This window comes from Xiphophorus couchianus, chromosome 13 (genome assembly GCF_001444195.1).
Source record: "Xiphophorus couchianus chromosome 13, X_couchianus-1.0, whole genome shotgun sequence".
NCBI classification, from domain to species: domain Eukaryota; kingdom Metazoa; phylum Chordata; class Actinopteri; order Cyprinodontiformes; family Poeciliidae; genus Xiphophorus; species Xiphophorus couchianus.
This window is the reverse complement of record NC_040240.1, coordinates 1708013-1719305: the sequence shown is the minus strand read 5'-3', so window position 1 is coordinate 1719305 and position 11293 is coordinate 1708013. Positions and strand designations below refer to the sequence as shown.

Here is an 11293-nt window from a genome sequence, read left to right as displayed (position 1 = left end):
CCTTTAAATTGGCTTCTGTGTCTTTAAGATACTATGGCTTTTTATGGAACTCCATCTTCAGCATTCACTACTTCACTGAGAAGTAGTTCCTATGATGAGGTCAGCAGATGCGCAGTTCCACCAGGTGTTTGCTAATTGCTGCTGCCGCTAGTCTGGAGGAGCTGAGCGGCAGAGGGCTGCTCTGTGAGATGAAGCTCGGCTGGGGACTGCAACTCAAAGAAGGAGCTTTGTGAAAATAGGCGAAGCTTTGTGAGAGCAAGTGTTTGGGTTCCCCCGAATGGTTGCCATGGGAAATTTAAGCATTTCTCAAACATGCATAAAAGAATCAATGTGAATAACATGACAACATGATATAAAGCAAAAAAGTCTTTTTTACATTTTTTAAAATTATTTATTTATTCTTCATCCTCCCAGACCTGCCTGCTGTGTTTTCTAACTTTCTGTAACAAACTTCTGAGTCCAGAAACAGAACAGCTGCATTTACACACAGCTGAACTTTATTCAAACACAGGCGATTAGCTCTGGCTTTTTATTAGAGGCATAAAACTAAAGGGGATTGAATACACACTTCAGTTCTCAGTGTTTTTTAGACTTGTTTTATTTTGCTTCCAAGTAATAATTTTTCTCCATCAAATGAAGTCCTAATAAAATTTATTTAGGTTGTAATTAGATAAAAACTCAGAGTTCAAAGGGTATAAATACTTTTTCACAGCATTTTGTGTAAGTGTAGTGTTTATCCATCATTGCTTCTACCATAGAAACAGTCAGAAAAGCCACCTACAGACGGAGAGAGAGGAAAAGAGATGGGGCATTGAAGAAAGTCGAATGACCTTTGTAACTTTTCATAAAAAATTTGAATACATCAGACCTCAGATTAAGATGGTATGTGTTAGCTGCATCAGGCAAGCTTGACATTTGTGCAGCTTCTTGATGCATGTCACAGAATGGCTATACCTTAAAACTAAATGTAAAGAGTGGGACCAACCATCCAGCATGAGTAATATATATTTTCCATGTTATGGAAAATACATATTATTATTTTTCAGCACTATTGGAGCACTGTATCATAACATTCAAGTGAGAGAGTGCTTGAAAGGTTGGAACGTTTCATTTTGAAGCAGCGAGCAGAAAACTACCCAGATCTTAAATCCACTCAGAAGCTGTTGTGTGTCTCAAAAAGCAGCTGGAGAAACATAAGACAACAAATAAGACAACAGGTTACCATGGGGATTTGGGCATCTGACAATATCCAGCATTCATTGTCCTCTGTTTATCTGAGATTGGCTTGAGGAGATCCAGGAGGAAAACCCAGACATCCAGTGAGTTCTGGATCTTCACCTGGCGTCTCTTCACTGCTGAAACTTGTATCACATCTTTACCAACTGCTTAGAAAATTCCAGAAACCAAATGTCACCAGTGACATTTACAATTTATATATTTTTTTTAGTTTCAATTTTTTTTTCAGGCTTCCTGTGAGTTTGCTTAATGATAACACTGAAAAGAATAGGCATTCATCAGAGAAATCCTCAATGCAGCTGCCTGATGCATCTCAATTTCAAGATGTTTGCTTTGATTCTGATTTTATGCTGAGTTATGATCAGCATAGGCCCACCTTTTTGTGATTGACTAGAACCCCCTGCTGACCAGAAGTTCTCACTGGGGGTCCCCAAAAGAACTTACACCGTGTTCCAAGTTATTATGCAAATTGGATTTAAGTGTCATAAAGATAAACATTTTTGTTGTGCTATTAAATTTATAGGTGGTATTGTGTGTCAGGGCTCTTTGAATCACTATAATTAATTTCAGAAAGCTGGGTTCATTAGTTTGTCTGGTGAGCTCAATTAAAGGAAATCTACTTAAGAAGGATGTTCCACATTATTAAACAGGCCACAGGTTTCAGGCAATATGGGAAAGAGAAAGAATCTCTGCTGATGAAAATCATCAGATAGTGTAGTGCCATAAGACAAGATATGAAAACATCAGATATTTAACGAAAACTGAAGCGTTGTCGTACTGTGAAGACATTTGTGGCTGATTCAGCATAAAGATGGGTTTGTACAGATAAACCCATGGAAGGTTTAACAGGAAGGTTTCTGTTAGACAAATTCATCGGATTAAGAGAGCAGCTGTTATAAAATGCCCTTACAAAGCATCCATCCATCCATCCATCCATTTTCTGTTCACCCTTGTCCCTAATGGGGTCGGGAGGGTTGCTGGTGCCTATCTCCAGCTACGTTCCAGGCGGGAGGTGGGGTACACCCTGGACAGGTCGCCAGTCTGTCGCAGGGCAACACAAAGACATACAGGACAAACAACCATTCACACACAAACACACACCTAGGGAGAATTTAGATAGACCAATTAACCTAACAGTCATGTTTTTGGACTGTGGGAGGAAGCCGGAGTACCCGGAGAGAACCCACGCATGCACAGGGAGAACATGCAAACTCCATGCAGAAAGACCCCGGCCGGGAATCGAACCCAGGACCTTCTTGCTGCAAGGCAACAGTGCTACCAACTGCGCCACTGTGCAGCCCCTTACAAAGCAGCAAACAATTATTTAAAGCTGCTGGTGCCTCTGGAAGAATGACCATTTGCAGTTCTTTATAATCCATAAAATGTTTAGAAAATCTGCTGTGCATAATAATTTGGAACTGTGCATTTTTGAGTTTTTTATTTTTGAAAAAAATACTGTTCTCATGGGGAGCTTTGTTCAGTAAAATTTGATTTATACTGTAATACTTCATGACTTGAAAATTATACTGACCATCATTTGTATTGACCATTTAGGAAAATCTGAGAAAATATCACTTGCATAATAATTTGGGACACGGTGTAGGGAGAGAGAGAAGACACAGTGTAGGTTGACAAATGTAGTAGTTATTCTTAATAAGTTATGCTAATGGGGTCACAATTAAATTTTTATTTAATGTTTTCAAGGTCCACATTTCACACAAAGTGAAGAGTCCTTTTCTAAAATGGCTTCTCATTCTGGAAATACTTGAAGAAAGTTATCAAATGTCATCTTTACCCACTTCAAATTATCTGAACAAGCTAAGGAAAAATCCGAAAGGTCAAAAATATTTGAATTGCCTATAAAATTGCTTAAAAGAAAGGAAATTAGGGACTTTCCTGTCTTATTTCATTCTGTTTAAGCTCAACTTCGTAGTTGAGAATTGTTTTATATTATTACTATTTAAAATCTTTACTTGAAGTACTATTTGTTTGATAAATAATGCAATGTGACCAAAAAATTATGTTCCATTTTGATTTAAAGAAAGCTTACAGGAAAATTGCAAAACAAATAGCTTTAAATGCAAAATGGAAAAATTTACAACAGTGGACAAATAATGGTCAGTGGTGGGTGATGGGCTAAATGGAAGTGTGCCCCAAAATTCCATTCTGCTTATGGCTTCATTTAACTTTGAGTAGGCCCTCTCGATCATTACATCTTAGGCGGGATTCAGTTTCTTTCTTTCTTTATTTTTCCTCCATCTCTCAGTTACTTTGTCACGATGACTGAATTTGAACCTAACTAAAGGAGATAACCTGTCAATAAAAGTGTGCAAATATTTTTTGGGTGTGTAAATTTTTGACAAAGGTGTTTTAATATGTTTAAAAGATCTTCCGAACACGTTATTCTTAAAAAAGAATAACGCGAGGTCACTGACATATTAATTTCTCTTACACTCAAGAAACAAACGTAGGCGAAGTAATGAAATTTCCCAGCTGGCCGTGAAGTGGATGAAAACTTCGTCAACAAGCCGCCAGTGAGACGGCTTAGCCCGGAGTTCCTCCTCATTTCGGACCGCTTGTTATCGCTTCATCGTTTCACAACTTGGTAAAGACCGGCCGTTTTTATCGGTTTCTTTTTGTTTAGCGTACCGAGTGTCGGAGGACTGAAGTTGTGAGCTTTGAGCTGAATTGGCTCTGAGTTTAGCGTGTCGGCTGGGAGATAATGAAGAGGAGCACTTCCATGCGGGCTGGATTATCGGCGCGTGTAACAAAAGACCCGCTCACCTCCTCCTCCTCACTCCTGCTGTTCTGTCGAGCTCCTGCCCCGTTCTGACCGGGGCTCTGCTTCAGCTTTGGGCTTTTAGTTGAGGCGTTTCACTTGGGTTTTCGTGTTTTATTCGGTGAAGACGAGTGACCCGGTTTCGCTCCTCTTTCTTTCAGAGTGGAAGCGGAGCGAAGAGATGCCGCTACTCCACAGAAAGCCTTTTACCCGACAGAAACCTCCGGCTGATCTTCGACCGGACGAAGAAGTGTTTCTCTGTAAAATCACTCATGAAATCTTCAGGACCTATGAGTAAGTAGCTGCCTCAACTCTAAAAAAAAAAACGCTTGAAGTTAGTTTGGGATGTTCTATCATTGAGAAAAACTTCCACACAAAACATAAAAGTTAACTTTATTGTAAATTAAAATAAAACAATATATATAGGTTATTTTCTTTACCAAGGTGCGAGAGCCCCAAGGATAGTAGGAAGCAGGTTAAAGCGGGTAGTAAAAGGTCAGTAGGAGCGGGACAGGTGTACGGTTGGCTAGCTAAAGTGACTGTTAGCTTGGTAGCTACCAGAGCTTAGCTTTGAGAGTTTAGCCCATCTAAACAGTCCACTCATTCACATCTTCTAGGAGGGTTATTATACAAACAAAAACCTATAAATACGAAAAATTTGACTCATGTGGAGACCCGTTAACTTCTGAAGTCAGAAGTTGGATGTAGGAATGACATAAAACCTGATTTAGTCATGAAATTCGGGAACTAGTAAGATTTCCTAATAATTGTGATCAGGCTAACCACCTCTATCATTAAACATAATCACATCGCCTAATATGTTTTGTTCTATCAGACATTGTCGCTAATTTTCAGTCGATTAGGCTATATGGTACAGTTTGTGGAAACGATTTAATGAGGATCAACTTTGTTAAAAGTGCAAATAAACAGTTTTTAACTGTTACTGTCACAAAACAGCCATATTGGATGTTGGGTAAAGTCCTTGTGAGAAACCTACAACTTTCCTGCTGACAGGTTTGATTCTCAGGGACCTTTCTGTTAATTTCTCCAGTTACAATCTTAAAAGCTTCAACTTCTGAATTAAAATCCAGTGCATAATCAGTTTGCATCATTAAGTAAACATGCTGAGGATCTAATTTTTTTAAATTTTTGTTTTGCTCTTACATGGTACCATAAGAAACTGAAACTTGTGTGGTAATGGTGTCTAAAATGCCTGAAAAAAAATGGTGGTTGGGAAAGTCAATTATTCACTGAAGTGCCACAGATTATAAAACATTTGAAAACCACTGTTTTATATAATTCCCTAAAATAATTATGACATATTACACAATTACAAGTCATATTCATCTTCAAAATGTGCATTGCGAAATTGACATGTTAAATGTATGGTTATTGACAGCTTCCGTAAATATCAAGTGACAAAACTATACATGGAGACTAAAGTAAAGGGCAGCTTAACCAGTGGGCCAATGGTTTATTTCTGCAAGCTCAAGTTTTTCATTGTTTCTTGGAATAAGTATAAAAATTACCTACAGAAAGGCTCAAATTTGATCCTTTGATTGTTTTTTTTATTTTTATTTTTTTTTAAGTCATTCAGCATCCAAATTGATATGCAGGCTTCAACTGTTTCAAAGAACCAATATTTACATACATGTTGTTGGTATTAATGGAGAAAAAAATAATCCCAACGACAGGAGTTTTTTTTTTTCCTATTAGATCTCAGATGATATAAAAGAGAAAAGATCAAGATGGGCAACACTCTGCAAGCTGTTGTAGAGTGTTGCCTGCAAAACTATGTTTTACAGTAGCTATTTTTATAGTTATTTTCTAAGTTATTTTTAACAATTTAGGTTTGTGTTGCCCATCCTTTGACTTAATCGTTGGCTCACCAAGGTTCTGAACATTTCTCTGAGTCAAAATTCCCATTAGCCTGTGTGCTATTTGTATGCAAAAATTGCAACATGCTGCATGAAGTTTGTGTGAAGATGTGAATTCTCTGTTTTTCTGTCCCTTCCTCCCACAGTGAGTTCTTTGAGAGGACCATCCTTTGCAACAGTCTGGTGTGGAGCTGTGCTCTGACGGGCCGAGCCGGCCTCACCTACCTGGAGGCCGTGGAGAGCGAGCGGCGAGCAAAGCAGAGCCTGGAGAGCTTCCCTCAGGCCCTGGTGGTGCCAATGCTCCACCTGGCTGCTCTGAGCCGCCACTGCAGGCTGTCGGAGCTCTGTGAGGACGTCTACGGCTTCGTTAAAGATCGTTTCTTCCCAGGAGAGATAGTGGATGTGAGCGGACGCAACGGAACTAGGTAGGCACCAGTAACCTAGTTTTAATGTTCATCTTCAGGCTCCGGGAGTCACCATCAAGGACATCTATAGCTACGTTTCCATTGAACATAAAACTGTGCAAATTGGTTTTATGAAAATGAATTTGCTTAATGGAAACATGAAACATGCCAATAAAAAAAAAAGACCTCATGTTTCTTGATGAGTTTTGGCACTAGGGTGAGACGGTTTTTCAGCCGTACAGAAACCAGTGGAGAACAAGCAGCCTCCAGCGCTCAGAATTGGTGCATTTCACAAAATGTCAATATAAACTCTTTTTTTTGACATCATGTGATCAAAACCCGGATGTTACTTCTGGTGAAAATCACAAAGAAAATGACAGGAAGTGGTATTATTATTAGCACTCCATGTTTTTTAATGAGTTGACCCATGAACAATCTTATTCACGTGTGACTTTAATTTAATTTCTTATTTAATGGAAACACTGCAATTGTGATTTTTTTTTTATTTATGTTTTTTTACTTTAGTGGAATTTCAAAAAAATGTTGTGCACATTTGTTATGGAAAGCTTTCGATCGTTAGAGGCAATGTTCTTCTCTACTTTTGGTTTGGGTTGCAGTTCTGAACACTCTTCCTGTTAGTCCTGCTCACATAGCCTTAGCTTACAGCTGCCTGCTGTCCTGTAGGAGAAGCTAATTATCGAAGAGTTTCAGTAGTGATATTTCATGTCAGGTTATCAGTCTTCATGCTTAATAGCTATGTCCCATCACCTTACATATGAAATTTTTCAGTGTTCAGTTTATGCCTGACTTGTTGACTTTTAGTAACATTTCAAAAGAGTCCGTAGGTGAGTCCTATTGGACTATTCTCAGCTTTCCCAAGTGTAAATACTGTGTGTATTTCAGGCGTGTGTGCGAGATCGTGCAGGTGCTGTCACTTTATGCTTGTGCTAACGGAGCGCCACTCACTAACCGGCAAAGCAAGGCAGCAGACAGCGACACCATTGTGATTAGTGACAGCGACGATGAGAGCGACGTCTTCCAAAGCCCCACAGCACATCTCAACGGGTTAGTAGATCACAAACCACTCTGGAACACAATTCCTTAAATTGTTTGATGAATGCAAAAATTGAGCTGGGGTTATTGGAGTTATAGATAGGCAGGACAGGGTTAGTGGATTTGATCCAGATCTGCAGTAGAACCATGTAGCCGACGGCAGATTCAGGCTCCTTCCAGTTAAAACAGGAGGTTGGCTTTGTTTTCAGTGCAGCAAGAGCTTTGTGTATGATGTGCTTCCTGTGTCGCTCTTCTGGTGTTATTTCTGTTGCTTAGTAGATCTGTGGAGATTTCCTGTTTCTAGCATGTAAAAAAAAATCCCACATTTGTGTACTTATGCCAATTAGTTCAATTCAGTTTATTTAGAATAGAATTACTTTATTCATCCCAGCAGGGAAATTATTTTGCAGTTACAGCAGCATAGAGACAAGACACACAACAACCACCACTGAGTAGCAATTGTAGACAAAATAAAAATAAAATATAACATGCTGTCAATATAAGAAGCAACTTAGAGCAGTCCTTGCAAAGATTCAAAAAAATGCAGATACAGTATATAATGAAAATTAAGAACAAATGTCATCTCGAGGCAATTTATAAACAATTAATTATACATACAGATTCTAGTTATCAAACAGTGTAAGAAGTTTAGTTCATTATTTTAATTAGTTTGAAAAGTTTCTATCTAAGTAAACCCAGTAGATTGCATCCAGTCATTGACCTGCAGCATTCACTCCACCTGGACCAGCAGGGGGCAACAGCAGACAACCACTGGCATGGAGTTGTTGATTTTACGGTAGTCCCTCATACTGAGCATGCATGTAGTGACAGTGGAGAGGATAAACTCCTATTTAACAGGAAGAAACCTACAATTAACCAGAACCTGGGTCAGTATAAGCAGCCATCTACCACGACTGACTGGAGGTTTGAGAAGACAGAGCAGAGACACAAAAAAAACTTTTTACTAACCTTCTGTGTTAGTAAAAAGTTAATAGCAGGAGAGGGAGAACGATTAGGTGATTGCATCATTATGTCACACTATGGCCTCCTCCAGGAACTACTCACAGCCAAACAGAACGCCAGGCCAGAGAAACACTTGGAGAAAACATAAAGGGAGTGAAATTAGATAGATGCCTAGAACAGATAAATGTGTGGATGTGCCAAAACATTCTCCAGCTGAAAATAAACACAACTGAAGTTATTATCTTTGGACCTAAAGAGGAACCATCTAGAGTCACAGCTTCATTTATTACAATTAAAAACCAGCAATCAGGCTCGAGTAATGATGAACTCTGACCTGAACCTTCAGAGTCACATAAAGACAGTTACAAAGTCAGCCTTCTGTCATCTGCAGAAGGTGGACTAATGTCTCAGCGAGATCTAGATAAGCTCATCCATGAGTTTATCGTTAGTCGCATTGATTAGTGCAACAGTGTCTTTACAGGTCTGCCTAACAAATCAATCAAACAGCTGCAGCTGATCCAGAACGCTGCTGCTTGCATTCTCACTAAAACCAGAAAGATAGAGCACATCACACCAGTTCTAAAGTCCTTACACTGGCTCCCTGCAGCTCAGAGAATAGACTTTAAAATACTGTTAGTTTATAAATCACTGAACGGCTTAGCACCAGAAAACATTAAAGATCTGCAGTGGTAGTATCAACCTTCCAGACCTCTCAGATCTTCTGATTCTGGACTGGTTTGCATCTCCAGAACCAGAACCAAATGAGGAGAAGCAGCATTCAGCTTCTACGCACCATAAATCTGGAACAAACTTCCAGAAAACTGCAAAACTGCTGAAACACTGAGGTCCTTTAAACCTAGACTAAAAACCCACCTGTTTAGAGTTGCTTTTGAAGCATAATCAATTAAGAACTTAACAATGGCACTTGACTTAATGTAATGTTTTGATTGTTGATTCTATGTTGCATGACTTTGTGTTTTTGTTATGTAAAGCACTTTGAAATGCCTTGTTGCTGAAATGTGCTATACAAATAAAATTTGATTGATTGAAATGAATCTGAGGGGTATTCTTTTAAAATGGATAAATGGAAACATATATTTACTGACAGGACATTTAAAGAACTGCGTACAATAAAAATAAACAAAGATATCCAGGCGAAGATTTTTAATTTAGGACATAGAAGGTCAAATAATATAGAATGGCATTGGACCAAGGCAGGTTGTGTAGACACACTAAACTTCCCTTCCTCATAAACTGTTTGTTTTTGTGTTTTAGTGGAAAGAAGCCCTTGAGTCCATCAGCGTTTAATTACAGAGTGAGGATTGTCAAGGATGAAAGCGGCGAACCTTTCACGGTCAAAGCCAGTCAAATCAGGTAAGAGTCTAATCTCATAATTTGTTTTTGGATTCTAATTGAAGATGCTTACTCTGAGAATTCCAAAAGGGACACATTTCCAAATCCAGCCTGTTCCATAACAAAGGATCGAACATGATGTACACCAATCAGCCTTCTACCTCATGAATGTCTCCACATGCCGGAGAAAAGGCAGTTCCCTTTTAAGTAGCTGAGTTTTATTTGACCTGTTTATTTTACTTAAAGGTTATCTTGGACTTCTTGAAGTAAAGTTCTGTAAAATTAGAATTAGCTTCAAGCAATTAGTTTTTAGATAACTTTAGCAACTGATACGACTCAAACTGAATATGTTTATTAGTGAGTCATAATGTTATGACGGTGGACAGCAAGAATCTCTTTGGATGCCGTTTTGTTCAGCTGAATAGCGTCCACGTTTCTGTTCGGAGTTACCATGGTTTAGCTGGTTAACCTGAAGGAGCAGCGTTTGCTGGAATAATTTTCAAACTGATCTCTGGGAGGTTTTTTCGCACAAATCTTAAACATCATCATTACTTCTGAGCAGTGGTGGTTAACTGCCTCACTTGCATGCAGTACAGCTCTACAGAGATGTGCTAATGAGCTGAAATTGGATATTGGAAGCAGACAGAAGGTTGCAGGAGACTCTGGAGGACTGGAGTTTGTTATTATCTTTGGACCTAAAAAGGAAGCATCTAGAGTCACAGCTAAACTAGCTGTTACTCAGTTTGTTGTTTTTCTCAGTCGAAAGAAAACGATCCTATCCAGAGAGAGACTGAAACTCCTCTTCAAGCAGCATTGTGAGCCTCAGAGGGGATGCATTGTTCTAAAGGTAGGAGCTCCATTAGTGTTACCTGCTCTGCAGGAAATGACTGTAGATCCTGTTAACTCACAGCGGTGTCCGTTTGTTTTTTAGCCTTCTACAGTGAAGAAGTACAGACTGTCTGAACAGACCTTCTCTCAGTTCTTCCCTGATGATCCCCCCATTTTTCCCTTCAGCCTCCACTCTAATGGCTCCCCTGGACAGGTATGTGGGCCACGCAGGATGATGAGAGGCAATGCTAATTTCTAATAATAATAAGACCTCAAAGAAATCTGGAACTCTTATTGGCAAGGCAAAGCTGAATATTATGTCTATCTTTTCTTGTTGATCAATTTTTTTAATATAATTTAGCAGTTATTACTGCTTGATAAAACACTAGCTCTTTTTCAGACATTGTTTCTGTGTTCATGCTGAACATGAGGTTATCAAGTCTTGGTTTAATCTTCCCTGTTCGGAGCTTGCATCAACATGCCCTGACTTACTCAGATATTAGTAGACGGCTTTAGCGGTTTACATCTGATGTTAAAATCTGGGTCAGATGATCACATCTGTTTTCTTGCTCTACAGGCAAATAATGTCAGTGTGCTGTCATCAAGAACTTCAGAACGTTGGCTAGTGTTTCTATAAAATCATAAATGCATTTAATTACCAGAACTATATTAGGCGCACAATACTATGGCTGGGATTTAGTCTCGTCAAATGTTTTGGTGGCTAACATTAAGGATAGTAATGAGATCTAAGAGAAGTCTTCATGATATGTGATTTCTTAAATCTCAGGATTATATGCAAT

At 38.9% G+C, this 11293-nt stretch overlaps 1 protein-coding gene across 2 annotated transcripts in view; it reads left to right on the top strand.

Moving 5' to 3' along the window:
* The first annotated feature begins 3733 nt into the window (after positions 1–3733).
* The window catches only part of baz1a (bromodomain adjacent to zinc finger domain, 1A), a 30181-nt gene continuing 22621 nt past the window's right edge, over positions 3734–11293 (top strand). The window contains exons 1-7 of one of the 2 annotated variants that reach the window (XM_028035348.1): positions 3734–3841; positions 4177–4309; positions 6039–6317; positions 7200–7361; positions 9588–9686; positions 10425–10512; positions 10597–10707. In XM_028035348.1, coding sequence (XP_027891149.1) covers positions 4197–4309; positions 6039–6317; positions 7200–7361; positions 9588–9686; positions 10425–10512; positions 10597–10707 — 852 coding nt within the window. In that variant the 5' untranslated portion in view covers positions 3734–3841; positions 4177–4196. The other variant, XM_028035349.1, reaches the window with a different exon arrangement.